The sequence below is a fragment of the Phaethon aethereus genome (genome assembly GCF_964289735.1).
Source record: "Phaethon aethereus genome assembly, chromosome: 1".
NCBI classification, from domain to species: domain Eukaryota; kingdom Metazoa; phylum Chordata; class Aves; order Phaethontiformes; family Phaethontidae; genus Phaethon; species Phaethon aethereus.
This window is the reverse complement of record NC_138575.1, coordinates 84936600-84960649: the sequence shown is the minus strand read 5'-3', so window position 1 is coordinate 84960649 and position 24050 is coordinate 84936600. Positions and strand designations below refer to the sequence as shown.

The 24050-nt window shown below is 48.0% G+C and overlaps 2 protein-coding genes across 15 annotated transcripts; one reads left to right on the top strand and one right to left on the bottom strand.

Moving 5' to 3' along the window:
• Positions 1–699: 699 nt before the first annotated feature.
• Positions 700–14650, top strand: PHC1 (polyhomeotic homolog 1; the record flags this gene model as incomplete). 14 transcript variants are annotated; one of them, XM_081998425.1, is made up of 15 exons in its annotated part: positions 700–813; positions 1416–1526; positions 2800–2877; positions 3647–3796; positions 4753–4908; positions 6000–6498; positions 6814–7085; positions 7440–7574; positions 9702–9849; positions 9956–10164; positions 10903–11017; positions 11607–11715; positions 12386–12536; positions 13151–13382; positions 13678–14650. In XM_081998425.1, 15 exons carry the CDS (start codon positions 700–702, stop codon positions 13830–13832), a joined length of 2634 nt encoding a protein of 877 aa, XP_081854551.1. In that variant the 3' UTR covers positions 13833–14650. The 14 variants fall into 14 exon arrangements, with proteins under 14 accessions (XP_081854551.1, XP_081854550.1, XP_081854542.1 ...); XM_081998424.1 differs by having other exon boundaries at positions 6814–7121; XM_081998416.1 differs by lacking the exon at positions 7440–7574 and having other exon boundaries at positions 4777–4908; positions 6814–7061.
• A 3251-nt stretch (positions 14651–17901) lies between these two features.
• On the bottom strand, positions 17902–21747 carry M6PR (mannose-6-phosphate receptor, cation dependent; the record flags this gene model as incomplete). Its single annotated transcript, XM_082014466.1, has 7 exons — positions 17902–18024; positions 18622–18748; positions 19200–19330; positions 19537–19646; positions 19737–19909; positions 20110–20283; positions 21647–21747. 7 exons carry the CDS (start codon positions 21745–21747, stop codon positions 17902–17904), a joined length of 939 nt encoding a protein of 312 aa, XP_081870592.1.
• Between the last annotated feature and the right edge of the window lie 2303 nt (positions 21748–24050).

Here is a 24050-nt window from a genome sequence, read left to right as displayed (position 1 = left end):
AGTGAACACTTCATCCACTCTGCTTCTGACTCCATTCCTCCTGAAAGCAGCTTTCCACCACAGATACCAGCTTCCAGTCTAATACTCAAGTTACGATCTGTCAGGAACAACAAGTAGCTGGAAAGTCCATGTGGTCAGAGAAAGAAAGAAACAGTCGAGGGCTGGGGGGAATGACACCGAGTTGCTATATCTGCAGTAGGGGAGTGGAGTTGTGGGATAATTATACCCCTTGTGGGACTGGAGGAAGAGGGGATCAGAAGTTGCCAAAGTGCAGTGGGAGACTGGAAGCACAGTGCAGTTCACCTCAGTTCACTAGCCTGTCTTGTAGCCAAATGATTGTCTGAATGAGCTGCAGCTGCTCCTTCACTCTGCTGCCTTTTTAAGAGTTCAGAGTGCTGTAGTTTCCAACTGTAGCATGGCAATAAAAATATGAGAATGTGTATGTTACATTTCTGACTGTGGTAATAAAAGATTTAAACTCTGAGTGTAATTTCTGGGTGATTTCAGAACCCTGGCATTCCTGGCTCCCTGTGATGTAGCAAAACTGTGCATGGAGCCTGCTACTGGGATATTCCAGTAAAAAAGTGTTGTAATGCAGTGAAATATAGCTTGTTTCTTTCTCTAGCCTGACTTAGTTTCCAATTCTCTTGATGTAGATCTGGAGTCCGTCTCAACCTGAGCTCCTGGGATCCTGTCACCATGGAGACTGAAAGTGAGCAGAACTCCAGCTCCAACAGCGGGAGCTCCAGTTCTGGAGGAAGCACCCGTCCTCAGATATCGCAGATGTCTCTCTATGAGCGACAGGCAGTACAGGTGAGACGCGGTTATGTTCTGGGGTGGCATGTGCATCAGTGGAAAGTGGTGGTGAGCCCTTTCGTGTTTCTCTGAGTTGTTGTATGTCAAGGTGGGAGCGTGCTCAAAGGACTGTTATGTTTTAAGATTTAGCAATTCTTATGCTAGGCCTGATGTTTAGTTCCTGTAGCCTGATACTGTGCTTCATGTTTTATAGGTTGCTCCTCCAGTGTCCAGCTGGATCCGTACTGTGATCCAATAGGTTGATTTTTAGCCTGCTGTTCTAGAGCAAGTTATTCAGTTCATCGTCCCAGTTCCTCTATATAGTGTATATCCTCCATATACCTACTGTACTGGAACACTTTTCTGCCTGCTTAAGCATGCACATCCCCAGATTCCTGGAGTTTATTAAAGTGTTGCGAGTGTGCTTCCCGCTGTTCTGGAATACACCTGTGATTCAGTCTGTTACCAAATTTGTAGCTCTTCTATGTATTTTGATATGCTAATCTTGTGACTTTGCTTTTTTCATGGGGTCTAGGGATAGTCTCATGGATTCGTAGTGCTCTCAAATCACATTTCAAGGGCATGCTATTTTTGACAATTGGGTTTTCCTCTTTCTGTAGGCCCTGCAGGCACTCCAGAGACAGCCCAATGCAGCCCAGTACTTCCATCAGTTTATGCTCCAGCAGCAGCTTAACAGTGCCCAGCTTCACAGCCTGGCTGCTGTCCAGCAGGTGAGTTGCCAAGGGGCAGAAGGAGAGGAAAGATCCAAAGATTCTCTCTTTATACAGCGACTTGTACACCAAGGTCCTCCTGATCCACTATTAGACAAGTCCCTAAACACATTGTTTAAAGCTAATACAAACAGCTAGTAAACTGGAAGCTTGATGCAAAGATTCATTTGGTTTTCAGATACAGAGTAGGGAAAGATAAAATTTGGCATCCCATGAGGAAAGTTGCACTTTAGATGTCTGTGACTAGCCCCTGCACCTTCTTTAAATAAAAAATATGTGGTTAAATCAGCAGTGGATGCAGTAGTATTTAAATACTGTCTTGAAGTGAACCATGGGTTGTTATTTCTCTGAGAATAAACATGGTCTTGTGTGCATGAAATTTCAGGTGGTATCCTCTGAGTTTTATGTTTTGAAACTTAGTAGCCCATGTTTTCTTTACCACTTACTAGCAGGAGGGATCTGGAGTAGATCTTGTCCAGCCAGGAGGGTGTTTCTTTAACTGAGATGTGTTTATACAAATAGAGATATTTTAAGATGTGTAATTGTTGAGTAATTTTTTTTTTCTTTAGCAACTTTGCTCACCTACCAGATGTTATAATGAGTTGAAGATGAACTATGTGTGATGTGAAACAGTTCTGTCTGTGTAACAATATCTCCATAAGTAGTTGTGCTCCTTGGCTCTTAGTCCAGGATTTAGTTGTTCTCAAAATCCCTACCTGCAGTTTTATAGCACAGAGGGAACAGAATCCTCTCACCAGTTTTGCACAAATCTTAGTTATAAAACTAACTGAACTTGTACAGTGACATTCCCGGGGGATCACAGCAGGGAGTGTACTCTGAAATTTGTTACTTGGAGTGCTGTGATTGCATTGTTACTAAACTGCCTAGCTAGCCCAGAAAATTGCTAATATTGTGGGGAACGTCTGGGTGCTAACAGAGTGGATTGCAGCATCAGGATGAGGGTTGCAGTGTGTAGCATGACAAGCTGGGGCAACATTAGGGTATGTACCCATGGGTGGAAGGACTGGAGGTCATGAACTGTAAGGGTCTGTTGTCCTTGGGTATTATATAGGACTGAACTGGTTGGAGAAGGGGAGGTACCTTGCTGAGTTACTGCACCTGATTTGTAGGGCATGGCAAGGATTTGTAGTGGTTAGACTGTGCTCATGTTCTCAGGAATGGGAGAAGATGATGATGGGACTTGGTGTTCTGCTTTGGCAGAACAGGTACTGTTCCAGTTCCAGGTACTGACTTCTCTGCCAATCTTTTGCAGGCTACAATTGCAGCCAGTAGACAGGCCAGCTCCCCCAACACCAGCACCCCGCAACAGACCACCACCACCCAGGCCTCTGTAAGTAACTGCTCCCTCGCACATGTATCAACACCTCCCTCCAACCCCCACCTTGTTCTTTCTCCTTTTTGTCTTTTAGGAAGGCAGTCAGCCAGGGAAACGCAGCTTCTAAGAATACTGGGAATCCACAAGATGTAGACAACTTTGAGGATTTGGGGTGTTGTCATTATTGGTGGGGGTTGAGGAGACCAGAGAAGGTTTCTGAGGGTGAAAGGCCTCTTAGCTGGAAAGGTAGACACTGATCTCTCTTTGCTGAGGCTTTGGGGATACATTGTCATGGATTAGAAAAGGACTTCTTAGAAGAGGAAGGAGTCATGAGCAGCTTGAAAGGGAATGCTCTTTTTTCTTGGGCAGACTAGCAGTTTGTTGAATTAGAGGAAGTCTGGTTTTGTAGTGAGTATTGAGGAACTGGGATTTGTTCAAAGAGTAAATGAGATGGTAGGGTAGAGATTACTTTGTGTTTTTTGTTTTTTTTCCTTTACTTGAGAGGCTCGAGAAAATGATGCATTTCTTTTGGATCTCTTATTGCCGTTGCATAGTAACAGTGGTGATACTCAGGCTTAGCATGCAAATGAGATTAGCATCCAGGGCTTTGGCTAGTTTAAATTGGGCATCCCCTTAAGACAAGAACTTTTTTCTTCTTGGTTGCCAGGGCGATACAGGAAAAAACTAAAATGTCTGTTCTGGCTGTACCCCAGTGAGTGAATTTATACTTATAGCTTTGCCTTCATCTCTTCCTATATGATTTGGGGCTTTTCTCTGTCTTAAGATCAACCTAGCCACCACATCAGCTGCTCAGCTGATCAGTCGATCACAGAGCGTGAGTTCACCCAGCGCCACAACCCTGACGCAGTCTGTGCTCCTTGGGAATACCACCTCACCACCCCTCAACCAGTCACAGGCTCAGATGTATCTCCGGGTAAGAGATGTGTATGCAAAATGTGTCCTGACCATGAACCCCACTTCCTAGCCGCTTCAGTGTTTCACTGCTTGGGATTGCCAATGCCTTTGGACTAAATCTAGGTTTAAGGATGATGTATATTTTAAATTCAGATGGAGAAGCTCCTGTCTCTGAAACCACAAGTTTGACTCTGGGCTCAGCTTTTGAGGGTAGATGAGCTTTGTATTGTGTGGCTCAGGTGAGATTGTTAAGAACCATGTTTGTCTCTGCTCTGCATAGGTGTTAAAGATCCCATGGCACCTCTCACTAGAGTGTAAATGTGAAGTATATGTCCTAGACTTGAATATAGCTCACAGAAATAAAGCTACTCTTCTGGGTCAGTGCTGGAACAGATATATGGTAAATTATTCTCTTCTACCACTGCTGAGCTCAGGGGTGTAAGTCAGAATTCCAAGTAAGTCTAGAAACATAAATCAACATGAACAAAGATCTCATTCTTTTAATCGGTTTGAAGTGCTGCTAAAATAGAAAACATTAGGCTTGGCTATGGTCAGTCTGGGGTTTGGTTGCCTACTTTAAAATATTTTCTGCATCTGAATTGACTTTAGATACAGATCGTAATCTGCCTTTTTTTCAGGCAACTCTGGTCTTTTATCACTGTTTCTCAACTAGTCCTGGACATACATCTGAAAATTAAATGATACCCCAGTCTTTTAGCCAGCCTTGGGCAGTCTGTGGGAGATGGCCCCGGCCCATGTTTGATAGAAGAGGACTTGTTTCCATAAGGAAACTGTTCCCAGTTTCCTGCTCCTGAGGATTATGTTCCGTGTTACAGTGCAGGGAGGGTTGGGGGCTTTGCAATGTGTGACATTGCATCCCAGTGTTGCGTTGTAATCTGTTTGTTTGTGGTTTGCTGTCTTTCTCTCTTCCCCTCTGTTCCTTTCATTCCACACCACCTCACCCTCCCTCAACAGCCACAGCTGGGGAACCTGTTGCAGGTAAACCGGACCTTGGGCCGCAATGTGCCTCTTGCCTCCCAACTCATCCTGATGCCCAACGGGGCTGTGGCTGCTGTCCAGCAGGAGGTACCACCTACTCAGTCTCCTGGGGTCCATGCAGACACGGACCAGGTCAGTGACACCCCCTCCCAGAGTCCTCTCCTTCCACTGCTCTCCCGTAACTCCACACTCTGGTATTTGTCTCCAGCTGTCCCTGTATAGCACATTAGCTCTATTTTATCCCCAACCTGTGTCCCTGTGCAGGCAGGAAATTCTATTCTCTCTTGCCACTGTTTTTTCATATTTGTTTTTTGCCTCCAGAGACGGGATTCATTTCTGCTTAGAATTTCTGGGGTGAGCCACAGACTGGATCAATCCCATCTTCATAGTTTCTCAATTTTCCTTGTGTGAAAAGGATTGTTGAGTTCTGTGTCCAGTTTTCAGTCACTCTGCAATTAAGAGTCTTTGCCAGCTGTAGCATTCCTTCACCCACTTGGCTTGTTGTTAAGATGCCACAGACTGAACATGCCACAAAGTCTTAGGTCCTGCATTCATCTATAAGTAATTCTCCAGGTCGGGGAGCTGCCGTAGCTTCCCATTTTCTTTGTCCTACCCCAGTTGTTCTTGGGATTTCCAGTTACTTCATATTTTTCTTGTCTGGAGCACTTTCTTTGAAGGAAAGTCATCCATGATCACACTTGAAGATACCACTGCATTTGGAAGAGGATGGCAGCACCAAAATGCAGAAGAACTGGTGAAATCAGAAGGGCTGTACGCCATGAGTAGATCTGTGGGCCTCCTGAGTGGAAAGCCCTGCACAGGGGGAGGAGGCAGGTGGCACAGGAATTGAAAAAGGTTGATTTGTCTTTAAAGGGGTATCTCAGTGCTTTTAGAGCTGTGCTAAACTGAGTCCTACCAATGCAAAGGTGTGGCAGGCAGGTCTGAAGGCTGTCCCATGCCTCGGAGAATGGTGGTGTCCTCACATGCTGTTCAGACAGTGCCACGAGATCTTTAACTTCCATCAGAGATGGGGCAGGAAGGAGTTCAGGATAATGTTTTTCCTGGGGAGGGCCGTGCCTAAGCTGTGCCCTGCAGTGTTAGCCAGCACATGAGACTTGAAGCATCAATTTAGCCTGTATCCCAGTACAGTGTGTTGCTTATGTGTTTTCCAGCAAGTAACGTACGTAAAGCAAACGCATTCTGTTCTGTGTATGTGCTTCTAGGTGCAGAACTTGGCTGTGAGGAGCCAGCAGACCTCAGCCACTAATGCCCAGCTCCAAGGCTCTGCTCAGAAGGCAGGTCTGCCAGGAAGCTCCCAGGCTTCGGGCTTACCGCAGGCCACCAGCACGGGCCAGACCTTGGCAGTAGCTCAGGCCTCCGCCAGCAGCGCGGGCCAGTCCCTCAACCTGAGCCAGGGGGCAGCAGGCAGCAATGGTGTCTCCGGGGGCGTGGTGGCAAGTGGTGGGAGCCAGACCTCAACGGGACTGGGCCAGACCTCCTCGGCAGGCGCCGCTGGCAGCTGCCAAAGGAAAGGCACAGGGGTGGTTCAGCCGTTACCGGTAGCAGCTGCCCAGGCTGTGACTGTCAGCCAGGGAAGCCAGACAGAGACAGAGAATGCAGCCGCAAAGAAGGGTGAAACAGACAGTGGCGGACAGCAAACGGTGGGCATGAACCTGACCAGGACCGCTACACCAGCACCCAGCCAGACGTTGATCAGCTCAGGTAGGTGCAGAGCTGTTCCTTCTCTTCAAGCCCGCTGGGCAAGACTGAAAGTCCAGTGGTGAGAGGTTTTCCAACACTCCTCCCTGCCTTCGGGCTCCCAGAAGCTTGTCGCCAGGGGTTGTCCCTCTCTGTATCCTTCTCTATTCAGGAGAAGTTGATTTAGTCCGTCGGGTCCTCTGCCGGTAAGCTATCAGTGATTTTTGGAGCTTAATGATTCAAACCAGTGCAGTGGCTGCCTGCCTTTTTTTGGTTGTTCCAAGCTTCACTGTTGCTAACTTTTGTGCTCTCCTCTTTTCCCACTCTGTGTTTGTATAGCCACATATACACAGATCCAGCCACACTCGCTGATCCAGCAGCAGCAGCAAATCCACCTGCAGAAGCAGGTGGTGATCCAGCAGCAGATTGCCATTCATCACCAGCAGCAGTTCCAGCACCGCCAGTCCCAGCTCCTCCATACCGCCACCCATCTTCAGCTGGCCCAACAGCAGCAACAGCAGCAAGCACCATCTCTGACCCAACAGCAGCAGCAAGCTCAACCTCCGCAGCAGCAAGCTCCACCTCAAAACCAGCAGCAGGCTCAGACCCTTGTGGTGCAACCCATGTTGCAGTCCCAGCCCCAGCCTGTGCAGCTCCAGCAGGACAGTCCTTGCCAGCCAGCCACCAAATCACCCGTTCCAATTCAGTCAAAGTCTCTGGTCACCCCCATCAAACCACCTCAGCTTGGGCCTGCCAAAATGTCAGCAACACAGCAGCCTCCACCACACATCCCAGTGCAGGTGGTGGGTACCCGGCAGCAGGGCTCAGGCCAAGCCCAAGCACTGGGTTTGGCTCAGATTGCTGCAGCAGTGCCGACATCCCGGGGAATGCCAGCTGTGGTACAGCCTGTTTCCCAAGCCCATGCTGCTTCCCCGTCATCGTCTTCAGCTCCAGCATCCTCACAGGAAGCTCCTCCTCTCACCACAGGGGTGAATTTGGCACAAGTTCAAGGCACAGCCCACATGGTGAAGAGCCCAGCCTCCTCTCCAGTAGTGGCTCAGATGCCAGCAGCATTCTACATGCAGTCTGTCCAGTTGCCAGTAAGTGATACCATTGAGAAGGAGAATAGCATATGGATTCTCTTTGTTCATTCCTAGGACACCAATCACAGTCCAGGCCCAGGTCAGTGGGATGGGATGGGTAAAGGGTTTGGGTAAAGGGATGTAGAGGCTTTTTCCTCTCAAAAACACTAATTCCACTCCAACCCTTGGGATTACTGACTACTCTTCCACATCATGATTCAAAGGCTTGCATGAAGTAAATAGGTGAGACTCAGACCCTGACCCAAATGGGGTAGGTGTCCACATCACATACTAAATATCACATTTAACAATGTGGTGGGTTGACCTTGGCTGGCTGCCGGGTGACCACCAAGCTGCTTTATAACTCCCCCTTCACAACAACAGGACAGGAGCAGAAAAATACAACAAAAAGCTCATGGGTTGAGATAAGGACAGGGCGATCACTTGCCAATGACTATCACGGGCAAAAACCCCCTCAATTTAGGGAAATTAATTTAATTTATTGCTGATTAATCAGAGTAGGATAATGAGAAATAAGAAAAATGTAAAAAACACCTCCCCCCACTTCTTCACGGGCTCAACTTCACTCTTGATTCTGCCTTCTCCCCCTGAGCAGTGCAGGAGGATGGGGAATGGGGGTTGTGTTCAGTTTATAACGTTTTGTCTTTGCTGCTCCTTCCTCATCATGCTTTTCCCTTGCTGCAGTGTGGTGTCCCTCTTGTGGGATACAGTCCTTCACGAACTGCTTCAATGTGGGTCCTTTCCAGTCCTTCAGGAACAGACTGCTCCAGGGTGGGTCCCCATGGGGTCACAAGTCCTGCCAGAAAACCTGCTCCAATGTGGGCTTCTTTCCATGGGGCCGCAGGTCCTTCCAGGAGCCTGCTCCAGTATGGGCTGGCTCTCCACAGGGTCATAGCTTCCTTCAGGGTACATCCACCTGCTCCGGTGTGGGGTCCTCCACAGGCTGCAGGTGGAGATCTGCTCCACCATGGTCCTTCATGGGCTGCAGGGGGACCATGATCTTTACCACAGGCTACAGGGGAATCTCCGCTCTGGTGCCTGGAGCACCTCTTCCCTCTCCTTCTTCGCTGACCTTGGTGTCTGCAGGGATGTTTCACATATTCTCACTACTCTCTCCCAGCTGCTGTTGTGCAGTATTTTTTTTTTTACACTTTTTTAAATATGTTATCACAGAGGTGCTACCAATGTCACTGATGGGCTCAGCTTTTGCCAGTGGCAGGTCTGTCTTGGAGACGGCTGGAATTGGCTGTATTGGACAAAGGGGAAGCTTCTGGTGTCTTCTCACAGAAGTTGCCCCTGCAGCCTGCCTGCTACCAAGACCTTGCCACATAAACCCAATACAAACAATAACTGGCCTCTTTGTTGTCTCTCTCAGGAGAGAGATGAGAGCAGAGTGGGCCATGAAGACTGAACTCCCCTCTCCTCACTAGGTGTGGATACCTCCAGGTCAGAGACCCCTTGGTGTGTGGTACCAGCCACTGACTCTAGGCCTCAGAGGCTCCCCTCTGGAAAACAAAGATGGCTCATGTTCCACAGGCCTCGTCCATGCTGCTGTGAATTGTCCAGCTGGGGCCTGCCTAACTCTCTGGGCACTTTGCCAGCTCAGATATCCTTAGTCAGTTGCTGAGACTGTTTCTAAACTCTGGCTGCTGCTTCAGGAAGGTGTCACAGGATTTGTCTGATTTTTAGAGTGGGGGGACAGTTCTGCTCTCATCCAACATGTGTCCCTTACTCTTTTGACTCTTCTTCATTGACACTCATCTGATTTACCCTAAAGCCTGTTTAGAAACTGCTGGGTGACTTCCATTTCTTTCTTCCTGGAGTAATCCTTTGAGGTTCACACAGTGTCTTGGTATTATATCAATGTATCAACGTGAATTGGAACACCAGATCCTAATCATAGTGGTATGGTAGTGAGTCTTCTGAAGTTCTACTCCCTGCTAGGCAAATGGTCCTAAGTAGAGCTATGTACTGTGAGAGAGCTAGAGGCATCTCCAGGAGAAGGAACCAGGCTGGAAATGAAGTACAGTGGAGCAGGATGCATCTTCCTTTTGCCTTTGGTCTGTTTTGTTCTTTGCTTTGGAGCTCCTCTCTCTGCTTACGTGTTCCTCTTTATTCACACAGGGCAAGTCTCAGACCTTAGCGGTAAAGCGCAAGGCAGAGTCAGAGGAGGAGAAGGAGGAATCACCCAGTGTCACTGCACTCCTGCCTGCCAGGTCCTCTCCTGTGACAGACAACCCCAAAAACATGGAGGAGAAAAGTGGCCTTGCAGGTGAGGTACAAAGGAGAGCTCTGGTTGTGTGTGCTAATGATCTGATCGATTCCATTCGAAGTAGATGGAGCAAAGGTAACTGACTCTTGTGCTATTAACTTTCCAGATAAGTCTGATCCTGCTGCCATTGCAACCCCAAATACCACCTCAAGTGAAGGAGCATCAGTCACTACCTCTTCTGCTCCCATCCCAAACCTAGCAATGGTGTCACGTCAGATGGGAGACTCCAAACCCCCACAAGCCATCGTCAAACCCCAGATCCTCACACACATCATTGAAGGCTTTGTCATTCAGGAAGGAGCAGAGCCCTTTCCGGTAGGGATTCTCTGCTGTAGGGGAAGGAGGTATAGTGCTCTTTTGGGAGGGTGGTAGTCTTCCATCTTTGGACAGGAGTTTCTTTCCCTATATTCCAACTCAACATTTTTTTAGCCTGAGACACAGGCAGTGAAGAGGAAGGGAAAGGAGGGAGGTGTTATACATGAAGCAAGGCATTAAGTGATGGCATTAAAGAGAATGAGTTGGAAGGAGTAAAAGTGTGATGGAAACTGTTTTCTTTCTAGTGATGCCCCATTCCTGGAAGTGTTCAAGGCCAGGTTGGATGGGGCTTTGAGAAACCTTGTCTAGTGAAAGGTGTCCCTGCCCGTGGCAGAGGGGGTGGAACTAGACGATCTTTAAGGTCCCTTCCAACGATTCTCCAGTAGTCCCCAAAGCAATAATTTATGCAGGAATTCTAAGAAGGTTCTTCAGTCTGATTTTTAGTGATGGAAAGGTGCACTGCATTTTGAACAAGCAGCAAGTGAAGTTAAAGCAAGTAAGGGGACACGTAGTTACATGGAATTGCAGGATATTCAAGGCAGATAGTACTTGGTGATCTTTGAATGAACCACCAAGCCTGTGAGTGAGGAAGGAGTAATAACTTTGTTCAGCATCTCTCCTTCCCTAGTAGGCAGAGGGATTCTTCTGAGCTGTAATAAGGTGTGAACAGCATATACCTTGCAGAGGGTGGTGGACACAGAGAATCCTTTACTGATAGGCGCAACTCTTCCTCTCCAGGTGGGTTGTTCTCAACTGCTGAAAGAATCTGAGAAACCATTGCAGGGAGAGGCTCCTTCTGGCCAGAGTGAAAACCTGTCCAGCAATTCTCCGGGGGGGGACAGTGCTTCTATGGGTGAGTTTCAGCACCAGGAGGCCTAGCTAGTGTCACTGAAAGTTCCTGCTCTCTGATATTGTATTGCTAACTTTATACGTTACAGACTTGTATCTCTTCCTGCCCTGCCTGCTAACTCCTTAGAGATTGAAGTTATGGACCTAGGGTCTCCTTTTCTTGAGTGCCAAAAGACAATACTTTTTTGTTGTTAATATGATCTAACACACGCTGTGTCAGTAGTAAGCAGGAGAATCTGAACTGTACCTGTCTCTAATGACTCTGAAGGCTGTGTGAACACAGCAGAGAGTGCAGTGATGGAGATTTCCCCCTCCAGCCTTGTAGGATATGAGGGATGTGCTATTTTTCCTTTGTTCAGTGAAACAGTACTGACAAGGAGAAATAACTGCTATGTTCAATATCTTGGGGTCCTAATTAGTGGAGCTTCTGCCGTTCTTTCCCCAGGTTCTTCCTGCAGCTAACTGCTTAGTAGATTGAGTAAGAGAATAGTGCTTGGAATCTGTCTGCTCGGAAGAATAGTGGAATGGGGAATCATTGTGTGTGATCTGCTTCAGTTCAGATCATCAACTGGTGCATATCTCTATCTCACTAGAGCTTGATAAGAAGGCAAACTTGCTGAAGTGTGAATACTGTGGAAAGTATGCCCCCGCAACCCAGTTCCGTGGCTCCAAGAGGTTTTGTTCCATGACCTGTGCTAAAAGGTAACAGCAAATCATAATCTTCCTTTTTTCTGATTATACATTCTCTGGAACAGGGCATGTGCCCCTCTCCAGGTAGTGTACAACACTTCAGTGTATCTGATCCTCCCTCCATGGGATGCACTGGCCACAGACATCCTTTAGGACTCTAAATGATTTGTGAATGCTTCTAGGTCTAGAGAGGTGGATATGGTGTTGAGTGTAAACAGGATTTCTGACTTGCTCAGAAAATGAAGTAGGAAGGGGGAAGTTCTGAGGCTTCAAAGAACCCCTCTTCAGTCAAGTGTATGTTTGACTGACTATACAAACGCATACTGGTAGCTGTCTGCTGCACTGGTACTAGACAAAGACACAAGGGAGCATTGGGGAAAAAACCTGGGGAGAAGCTAGATTAGTCATTGCTGCCTCCTTTTGATAGCAGAGTGCTTGTTATGGGTCTTTTCCCTTAGGGGAATGACTTAACTGACCCTTCAGATGTTAGATCAAGACTCTGGTGTCCAATTATTGCTTGTGTCTGAAGTCTGGACTGGTTCCTTCCAAGGGGAAGTCTTAGAAGGGGGAGGAACAGGACTTAATGGTAAAGAGGAGTTTTATCCCCATCTAGAGCAAGGAGAAGCGGTAGGTTGAGATAACTGCTGTTTCCTAACTGCTGCTCTGCTTCTACTTATTTGAGGTACAATGTCAGCTGCAGCCATCAGTTTCGGCTGCAGAGAAAGAAGATGAAGGAATTCCAGGAAGCTAACTATGCTCGTGTGCGCCGACGAGGACCACGGCGTAGCAGCTCTGAAATTGCTCGAACAAAGATCCAGGGCAAGCGTCACAGGGTAAGAACACAGTCCTGTCTGCCTCTGTCAAGGCAGGTCTCAGTGTAAAAATTGTCGCAGCTGGATTCACTACTTTCTCACAGTGGATGTAGTCATCCAGGACGTGCCAAGTGCACACTGACACAGTTGTTACATAAGGCACAGTGAGTTGTTCTAATTGCTCATAGACTGCAGAAAGCAGATTCACATTTGTACTTGTTCTGTTCACTTTGTGTTCGCTCCCGCATGTGTCTCAGAAGTCTCAGTGAGTGAGATCAGCTGACAGCCTTGGTAGAAAACAATCCACTTTTCCTGTTTGACTAGCATTCTTCCACCTGAATGATTTGAATCATATTATAGAAGAATTGAATGAGCTTCAGTGCTGATGTGAGGAAGAGGAATAGACTGGGGGGGTGGGGGGGATGGGCAGAAGGAAGAGGAGGGGAGATGAGAGTAAAGTTTTCCCTTTCTGGCATCAGGGAGCTCTTATGTCAGCTGTCCCTGGACCAACAGCCTGAGACAGTTGTCCCAGACTGTTGGGACAACTGCTGTTCCCAGTGTCTTGTTTTGCACCTAGTAATCACGAATTTCTTACAAAACACTTTTTGTTTACTTTCTTTCCTATGGGCTTGTAGGGCCAGGAAGACTCAAGTCGAGGCTCTGATAACTCCAGCTATGATGAAGCTTTGTCCCCTACATCTCCAGGACCCCTGTCAGTACGGGCCAGTCATGGAGAGAGGGACCTGGCAAACTCTAGTATGGCCCCACCTACCCCAGATCTACATGGCATCAACCCAGTCTTCCTGTCCAGCAATCCCAGTCGTTGGAGTGTGGAAGAAGTGTACGAGTTCATTGCATCACTGCAAGGTGAAGTTAAGATCCTTTCCTGCACTCTTGTGATCCAGTACCATGGGGAAATTTGTTGGCTCTCTTTCTGGAAACCAGTGTCAGTGGTGCCTGGTGCTTTTATTGTGCTTTTGCATGTTTCTGAATTGGAGTAGGTCATACAGATGGATGACTTGTCCTCAGACAGACTGGAGTGTGCGTGTGGGGTTAGATTCCTAGCTTGCTTGCTATACCAGCCAGAAGCCCAAAGAGTGGGAGCAAGCATAGTGCCCAGGGCACATCTGTTTCTTAGTTGCTGGTGATTTTGGTTTCACAGGTTGCCAGGAGATTGCGGAGGAGTTTCGGTCACAGGAAATTGATGGCCAGGCCCTGTTGCTTCTGAAGGAGGAACACCTCATGAGTGCCATGAACATCAAGCTGGGACCAGCTCTCAAGATCTGTGCCAAGATCAATGTCCTCAAGGAGACCTAACGGGTCTGAAGCCAGAGGTCTCACTTTTGCTCTGACCCAGGGCAGCTGCCAGCTTTGGAGCATCCTGCTGGGTTGGGGAAGAATGGGACAGTCCCCTGTGGTCTTGCATTCAAGAAGAATGAGAAAGAATTTAACTGATTGAAACTGCCATGCACGAGCCCATGTCTTGGTCTCTTAATGGTGCTACAAGGGGGAGGAAAACTCCCACCTGGGGCCTTGAAACATCTTTCCTTCTTCCTGATTCTGAATATGCCTCTCCCATATGCCACATATGCCTCTTTCTGTCTTAGCAGACTTCTGAAAGCGAACTGCCCTCACCCCTTTTTGCTACAGCAGGTCTGCTAGATCTTAGTTTTGAATCTCACTGTGCCAAAACTTGAGGCATAGGAAAAGCCAGCCCCACATGAACATTGGGAACAGCTGTGCTTGCAGCATTTAGGAAGGGGAACTAATAAATTCCAAGTGACAGAGGTGGACAAACCAGAATTTGAGCAAAGGGGCTGCCTTTGTTCCACTCAAAAAAAAAAAACCCCAAAACCCAACAAAAACAAAAAACAACAACAAAAAAAACCCTAGGCTGCTCATGAACTGGGTTTAATAGCCATTCCAGCGTGCATACCAAACTTGAAGGCCTGTGGCAATAGGAGCTGCCTTAGCTTTACTGCTTCCTGTAGAGATGCGAGTGAAGACGAAGTTGTGGCAGCTATTCACTCCAGATGCTTCTCTCTGAACCAGTCAGAGGAGGATTTATTCTGAGTACTTATGACAAGGTGATGGGAAAATCAAAGGGGAGGGGGATTGTCTCACATTAGGGAACCCTGCGGCACTAGGTTTGTCTCCCCCATTGTGCTAGGGCATAATTTACAGATCCAAAGCATTTTCCAGAAGCGCCAAGGCTCTTCATAAAATGGGCTGGGGTTTTGGTTTTGGTTTTTTTTGTGTTCTCTTATCAGTTTGTATTATTTTTGTGTCCATCTTTCATTATTCTCAGGAGAGCTTATGGAACAAAGTTTAAGCTGGCAGGATTATATCGCCTGTGTCAGCACTTTTTTTTCATTGGTCTTGAAAAACAAATATTTCTCTTCCTCCATTAAGAAAAAAAACCACAAACCCCATACCCTACAACAACTGAATACTAACCCTTTCTAAGGGGTATAATTATGTTATAGGCCGAGTCCCTTCCTTTCAGCCCTTCCAGGTTTGAGGTTTTTTTTTTAAGGACCAAATGTGGTATTCTGATGTTTTGTACCAGATTGCCAAAGGTGAAAACCTGGGCAGAGTTCTATTCCAGAAGTACCTCTGCTTCAAACAAACAAAACACCTGAAGAAATTACACAAAGCAAGAAGAGGTAAGTGCCCCCCAGAGCCAAATAGCTGAATACAAGAAAATTTTATAAACCATGTCTCAGCTTTCCTGTTTTCAGAAGTTTCATGTGAATATTTGAGTGAAACATAAGACTGTTATGTGTGGAAGGCACCTACTGTTGCAGGAAAGCTGTAGTGGCATGGGAGGAGGCCTAATAGCATAGATAGGAAAACCAAATTACAGATCTTTTGTTGGACTAGGTTCCTTATTGATCCATGTTAGAAAAAGAGAGGAGAGAAAATGCTTAGAAACTGGTTAAAATGTGTCAGCAGCTTCCTAGTCTTAACTGTGCTGTTGAATTTCACTTTAATGACATCTTTGTTCCTGTGAGAGAAGACTTCCACAGCTGCTTGAATTAAAATAGGCCCGAAGGAAGCTGCCCATACGTGCACCCTGATAATACAATTTGGTCTGAGGTAATTTGGGGGCAGGGAAGCAGGGGGGTTACAGTCTCTAACAGCAATCAGCAGAGGAAGGCTGCCCTTAAACCATTTTATCCTTAGCAGGCTGGGTGTGATAGAACTGTTTAGTTTGACCCTTGGCAGGGTAGGCAGGCAGCCAGCCTGCCTATGTTACTAGCTACTTCTGAGGACTGGATTTTATTTCAGTCAAATGGGAAGGCTTCACTTCTTCATTTCACGTTCAATGTTCTTAATAAAAAATATGCTTGTTCAGGCTTTGCAGGTCTGGCTGCTTTTTAACCACCTCCCCAACCTGAACATTAACCTAGTGTTTGAGAAGTACAAGCTTCATCAGAAAGTTACTTTTGCTTTTTATTGTTGCAGAAAAATACAGAGCATAGGAAACTTTTCCCATCCACAACTACCTGAGTTTTTAAAGTTTCCACTTTGAGAAATGTCTATACCCCTCCCTCTTAAGCCCTAAGGGAAGTGGAATGCTACAAGGTGGCAGCAAAAAACAGGTACTAACAAGAAGAGATCCATTCCTGGCAAGAGTAGTTCAGGCACACGGCAGCACGTGCTAAGGACCCTTCACCTTTGGGTAAGAAAGATGTTAGATGTAAGCTCCTGTTACATTAGCACAACACTTCACCAAGTTTTTTGGTAATTTTATTCTTGAAAGTTGTTTTGTACAAAAAAAAATTACCTTAAACACCACCATGAAAAACAGTAACAACAGACTTAGTGACTTCCTCTTTTTCCCATGTTATGAGAAAGATTGAGACTGTAACAAAAGTCAAAGAAAGCAGGAATTGTTTGCCCACTCTAAACCCAGCAAGAAAGCAGGGCCACCTCTTTTCCCTCGATGTCACTGTTTTGGCAGTATTAAATACACAAACCTTGTCTGTACTCTGCTGTTAACAGTAGTGGCTTGCTTATTCACAGTCTCTGCCCTCAAGACTGAGGACAGTTCTCTGCCAGCCTACACCAGGGCAGAAGGGGATTGCTTAGAGTCTAGCCCCTCAAATAAAAGCAATTAAGAATCAAGGTGCCAAGTTCCTGAAGGTTCCCATTAAGTAAGTCTTACAACTCATCTGTACTTGCTTTTCACCAGAGCCACAGGAAAACATCTCTCTTACTCCCAGCCAGTAGCAGTATGTGAGTACCATCTGCACAGGGCAAGTGTCTTAAGACTGGTCTGCACCATGCTTAAGGGGGCAGTGATTGATGAAAGCTGACCCTGTAAGTGCAAGAGTCCCTCATGCAGGTTTTTAAATGTGCTAGCATCCTTTTCCTTGGCTTCTGTAGTTCCTTTTTTATAAAAGTAAATTCTGGTAGCTTCAGGGGAAAACCCTCTGCCAAACAAGGAACTTTTTGGAGAGCATGAAATCACAATGCTGACTGTGACTGAGCTGTGTGGGCAGTTGCCTTGGGAAGCTTGTAACAGAACTCAAGTGGCAGCTACCCATCTCATTTTCCCTTGATGTCAGTTTCAGTAAGTGTTCCCTTTATTTAGCAGCACATCATTTCCTTTTGCTTCTCAATGATTGAGAAGACTGAGACAATATTTTGACTGAACTGGAAAGTCACAAGCCTTAACTCTTGTAGTTTTTCAGCATTGCCCTTCTCCAGTCTGAGAGGATAGCATGCATCCCTTTACATCTGTTGAAGGTAATGGGTGTGTACACTTCAACATATTGCCATTAGGAAAAGACTGCAGAGGTGCTAATGCCTCTTCCACCCTCATGGAGTCTGGCATAGAGCACTCTATGCAAGTTACGCCAGCAGAAAGAGTGCAGAAGCTAGAAAAGCTGAAAATGCATTCAAGGAAAAATAATTCCAGTGTCTTACAGAACCTGTAAACCCTAGGGAGGTACAGGGGGGAGACACAAAAGATCCCTCCTATAGTCTCAGCTGTTTTAGCCCATCGCCTCCTCTTCCTCCCCCTTTCTGCACTGATTCATGTCCCTTTTTTCCTCTCAGTAATTCATCTCCCATTCCTGCTCAGTGCTGAATGCTCAATGGCTTTCTTGCTGTCTTCTACTCAACTGTCAGCACTTTCCCCCCTCCCAGCTCTGCTGCATTTTAAAAAACCTAAGCCAGCATTATACTTATAAGACATGCCATCAGGGACCAGTGCTGTTCACACCCAGAGGCATCCATGGGACTTGACAAACCAGAGACAGCAAAAGCAAATAGTGTAAAGAAAATCAGAAGTGAGAGAAGGAGAACTGGCTGGGAGGCACCTGGCTAAACAAGCACTGAGGAGGTGGGGAGAAAAGAACTCAATCTTGAAAGCCTATCACATCGGTAGCAAGTGGTCATCCCGTTCTTCTGACTCCTCACCCAGCTGGTCATCACCCACACCACGGTATGCAGCTGGTGCATTTTGAGGCTTAGATCGGCAGACAAAATCACAGCCATCCTACAAGCACAGGATATTGCACTGGAATCAGACTATATGCAATTGACTCAGCATCCAAAGCAAAGCAGCTTCTGTGATTTCTCTTTCACTAAGGGATTATACCTATCCCTCTATTTTCTGGGATAGGTCTCCAAAACTTGCCTTGACAAGAGAAGCACACATACAAACATCCTACTCTGTCTTGAAAGCTCTGGGCATACTGATTAACAGTATGCAGCAACATCAGGCTCAGATGAGCATGGAGGATAAGTGGCACTGCCTACAGCAACCAAGGGAGGGTTTCAGGGAGTCAGACATGAACATTTCCTAGTCCCCAACTTAACATTCCTACCTGGAAAGCACTAACCACTAATGAGAATGTGTTCTAGTTTTTCATGTAGCAGTTGCAGGATATCAGCAGGGAATCAGTCTCAGCAAGGATTCAAAAATAGAGTACTCAAGAAAAATAAAACAGATATCCTCTTCCTCTGCCTCAAGGTACACCACCCTTGTGGTAGGTCTACCCAAGAGACATAGTTCACGAAGACAAGGCAGATGCCCTTTTCTCCTACCCTAACATATGGGCCAGGCTGGGAATATACAGGGATTTTCACTCACCGCCACCAAATTGCCCAGATCTTGCCAGAAGGCAAAGTGAGGAAACTGCTCCATGCCCTTTGCTCCCACTACAAGGCGCTGGTAGAGGAACCCACCAATGATGTAGACTGCAATTAGTGAAGCAAACCTGGAGGGCAGAATTAAAAATCAAAGCTGAGAAAATCCTATAGACGACCTCTTCCAAGCCAGCTACCTACCTACCTACTGGAGAAAGTAGCTGAGTACCACTCAAGAACACAGCTATGAACAGAGACCAGACCAGAAAAGGTCCCCAAAATATTGATCTCCTATATAAAACTTTCAGCAGCATTACAAGAAGTAGTGCCTCTAAGCACAAACACATAAAATGAGTCAAGACTCCTGGTCTGAATTCCCAGCTCTGGCAAAGAGCCGTTGTACAATTTTAGGAAGTCATGTCTTCCATGTTTCAGTGCACTTGTCTGTAAACTATGAAGGAGGATGCCTACAGGGAACAGAGTGGATAGGTATACTACTATAGTCTAGTATAGCTTTTGCTATATTTCTAAATGGCACTGGAGATTATTGCCCAGACACAAACAGCTCTTCCAATGACTCACGTGATCAGTAGAATGGAGCCAACGCTGAGGTGGGAATCCTCAGCTGGACAAGCCACACTGCTGTCCATCTCAAAGAGGTAGAAACACTCCTGCTCCTTTTCCCGCTCTTCCGAAATAATGCTGAATGAACTCTGCAATTTGTGAAAAGTTAAGTCATATGAAAATGTGCTCAGGCATGCTGCACTTCACCAGAAGACAGTTTTATCACTGCTAGTGCAGCTAGGCAACAGACACTGGAGGACAGAAGAAAACCTTGCTGCTTCCTCAAAGCCCTTCTCCTTGTAAACAACTGTTTGTCTGGCAGCCTCCTGCTCCTTTCCCACCTTGTGTCACTCACCGCTGTAACTCCCCGCTTGCAAGAAATCATTATCACAGCTCTTCTCTTCTCACCACTGCAGTGCCTGCCATATGAATCACCTCCTTTATAAATCAGCATGATCCAGTCACCTGCCAAGAGAGAAACAATATAGGCTGCAAATCCAGATCAGGATGCAAAAGGCAGATACTGAGTAAGAAAAGTATTGAGTGGAATCTTACTTCCATTGAAGACCTGGGTTTCATTGATTCTTCCTATCACTGTGGTCTTTCCATTCTGTCTATCTGTTTGCACCAGGCCACCAAAATCCTGCAAGGTGCTGTTGACCTCCCTGCACACCCTGAAATGGTAGACGTAGTTTTCCGTTTTGCCTTTCTCCACAGTCACGTTAAATCTGCAGCAGGGAGAGGACAGAACAAACAGCCCATAGGATTACAAAGAACAAGGCTCAGTGCAGCGGACATTCGAGACCTGGAAGCCAGTCACAGCCCATACTAATGGGGGAGCCCATTCTGCAAACTGGCCCCAAATCTTCCCCTTGGCCTTCGGGTAGGCACTGCACAGCCCTGAGGCCTGCAGGGTGTTGTACCGTACCTCATTTGGCTCAGGGGCTCTAGTTTCTTCAGCAGGGCTCTTTCCATTTGCGACTCGCTGCTTTCATCACCAATCACATCACAGCTCCTCTCTTTCAACTGTTCAGCCCCCACACCAACAGCAAGGGCCATGAAGACTACCAGCACAGCAGAGGTATGGCAAGGTGATGACATCCTGGGCACAGACCACAAAAAACACAGAGTATTAACTGTTTCAGCCCCCTGCAAACTAACTTCAGGGTCATCGAGTCAATGATTGGCCAATTCCTCAGTCCTACGTGCAGAAAAGCAAAAGTCAAAATCCAGAAAAATCTCACAGTTCCCCAGAGACATTGAGACAAATGAGACAGGGCTCATTTGGGTTTCTCTTCTGAATTTTGCCTTGGGATCACAAAATGTTTTGCTGCTGAGCACATTAATTAGCATTGATTCAGCCAGAGCAGAGGCCAGCAGGCTGAATACTGGAGTAAGTTTCAGGCAGAAGCCATTGTTCCATATTGCATTGCACTGAGAAGCCAGTCAGCAGAAAATGATTTACCAGGCTTCTAATCAATCCTCTTTGCTGCTCTTGTGTGAAGAGCTTGCAGGGAAGAGCCACTGTGATTAGTCAAGGCTCTGTTTGCTCAAGTACCTTAATCTTAATAATTATAATTAGGTTATCTTTCTAGTACTACTTTAGCTGAGAATCTGAAAGCGTTTAATAATGCTAAGCTGCAACTTCACAGAACAGTTTTCTTCTGTTTACACTGGGGCATGAAGGGAACTGAGACATCTGTTGTAAGAACCAACCGAAGACGTAGTAATGAAGACAGTAATGAAATCTGGAAGATTTGGCTTTCAGGTTCATGCGAAAATCACGTATGAAACACTCAGCGGTTGCACCAGCCAACCACTGTGGCGCAACAGATTCCCGGCTGCTTCTCCCGTCGAAGATTTCAGCAAAGCCCCAGATGCTGGCGGGAGGCAACCAGCAGGCCCGCAACTGAATAAGCACCTGGCTGGAGCTAGGCAGAGAGCCTGCTAGGGGGACACCCTGTTTTGCCGAACACAACGATTACCCCCAGCCCCCGCGGAGCCCACCGTGACAGCTTGCAACCGCCAAGCAAGCTCCCTGATCGCCACGGAGGTCAGGTGCCAGTACGACGAGGTCAGATATGCTGAAATGAGGAAGTCTGTGACACAAGAGCTCGTGACTCGTCTCTCACAAGACCAAAGGCAGAACCCTGCCCCCCGCTCTAGCCGCGCCTTCTCCGCGCCACTTACTGGGAAACACTCCACGCACACACAAGCTGAAGCACAAAGCGGTGCCGCGCCGCCGCCTTCCTCTTGGCCGGTCACCGCTCCGGAGGGCGGCCTCGGAGGCGGACTGCCGCCGCCCGGCGCTGGGACCGAGCCGCCCGCCCGGGGCAGGGCGCGGTCACACCTCCGCGGAGGCCCCATGGGCCTCGGTGCCAACCCGCTCCCCACCTCCCGCCCGCGGCCGCAACGCCACCCCCCCCGCGGTCCCCGCCCTGTCGGCCCCGCGCCGCCGCACCTACCTGCTGCCGCACCGGCCCCGCCCGCCGCGCCGCCCGGCCTCCCCTCGCCGGGTAGGGGCGCAACCGCCGCTACGGAAGCGCGATCCGCCACTCACGGGCATCCCATGCTGCGCGCCCGGCGGTGGTAGGGCGGCCCGGGGACTGCAGGCGCAAACGGCACCGGCCGGCACCGGCCTCCTCCTCCACGGTCCCGGCCGGCTCCCCTCGCCAGCCCGCCCCGTGAACCGGAAGCAGGAAGGACGAGGTGGAACTGGAGCTCTCCGCCAATGGGAGCCCGGGAGCTGCCGGGATCGCCACGCCCACGAGCAATTCCTCAGCGAATGCAGAGTGGCGGTGGAAAGGAGGGGCTTCTAAAGCCCGCCGCAGCCTATATAGGGGGCGGCTCCGGAGCACGCCTCCTTCCTCTTCTCCATCCAATGGGCGGTGAAAAAAGGAATGAGGATTCCCGCCTCCTCTCGCTTCTCTTCAAATGAACGATGAGGGCTAGCAGAAAGGAGCCCCGTAGCGCCCGACAGTTAACCGCTCATCCCGAGAACCACTGCGGAGCGCGGCTCGAGGCGGGAGCCGCTCGCCCAATGGCGGAGAAGCACGTCCCGCCCCCCGCCCCGCCCCTCCGGCGCCAGCGGTCACGGGGCGGGCCGCGGGAGCTGTGCGGATGCCAGTTGGCACGTCGCGTGCTCTGAGGGCTTTGTACCTTTTTCACCTCGAAGCTGAACTCTCACCGCTGGCCCTCACACAGGTTCGGGTCACCTGCAGACAGGTGACCGCATCAGCGGCGGTGAAAGGCTTCCCAGCGTCTCTAGGCCATTGCCCACCTTTTCCCTCGCTCCCTCCATTGAAGGCCATAGTAGGCCGTCACTGTCCTTTGCCACCCCCTGCCAGGTACCTCCAGGCTGACTTCTTGTTAAACAAGCAGGGGAGACCGTTGTTCACAAAACTGCTTTGTGGCCTCGGTCCTTCTGATTTCGTCCCCGCCTGACATGCTGTTTTGTTATACTTTGGAATACAGCTGTCTTCCAGCTCCTCCAAGCTTTGCCACTGCAGAGGAATTCCAGGTCCAGCTGATCATGCACAAGGTTGGTGGACTTGAGCATCTTGGGTGTGATTAATAAAGCTAGAAATTATTTGAGGCTGGCATATTTAGATGAGATTTCTCTTCTTAAGTCAGGCCCCCACTGTGCTGCTGGTAAAGAGCATCCACTTTGCAGAGCTCTTGTTATTGGAAGGGACGGAGGTTCGTTGCCAGATAGTAAAGCACATCAAAACAGAGCTCTTAATTCTTCTGTGCCAGCCTTCACTTCACTTGTTCACAAATAACACCATCTTTGTGATCACGCTGGCCCTGCAGGCAGCCTGCAGTGCCTGTGGCCACAGCCTTTTCCCTTTGGTCTGGGCACTTAAGCTGTGTCTGAATCTTGCTGATTTCTTTCCAGCCACACAGATTACATTGCCAGCTAAGCTCTCATCATACATATAACAAATTCTCCCTCTCTCGGATTGACAGCTCTTTAGACTTCTCTCATATTCATTCAAAACATTCAGGAGAGACTTTCCTCCTCTCGTGTTGCTCTGCTCTCTTGTGCCTTCCCCTTCCTCTCAAGTGGAGACTCCTGTCTTGCTGCCTACAGGCCCAACCCAGGTTTGGAAGGAATCTTGTGGGTGCAATATGCCACCCTTAGAGGCAAGCATGTGATGGAGGGATTTGCAGAAATATCCAATCCGTGCCTTCCCAGATATGCACATTGTAACAAATTAACTGCAACACTCTGTATCAAACTGGGCATCCTCTTGGGCAATCACTTCTCAAATTTACAGCATGTCACCAGCATGGGGAGCAATCATCCCTGTCCAAGAACTGAAAAGCATGGCAAACTCCTTTGTTGAGAATGCTTGGGCAATTCTTGGAAATGAACTGTACCAGTGAGGAGAATGTACACCCTGAGCCTGGCAAACATCCCCACTCTCAGCATCAAATGGAAGGAATCAGAATCTGGATCAAAACAAAAATCAGCCAACCATGCAGCTAAGAGGTTTCTCAGGATGTTAGACGCATCAGTACTCCTCCCCACCATTCTCATCAATTGTCAAGCTTCACTAATTCAGAAGAAAACTATCCTGTTATTGCTGACTGCAGAGTCACAAAATGACTGAGGTTGGAAGGGACCTCTCAAGGTCCTGCTCAAGCCCGGCCATCTACAGCTGGTTGCCCAGGACCATGTCCAGCCAACTGTCCATGGAGGGAGACACCACAAACCTCTCTGGCCAACCTGTGCCAGTGTGCAATCCCCCTCACAGTCAAAAAATGTTTCCTGATGTTCAGAGGGAACCTCCTGTGTTTCAGTTTGTGCCCATTGCCTCTGGGCCTGTCACTGGGCACCACTGAAAAAAAGTCTGGCTCTTCTTG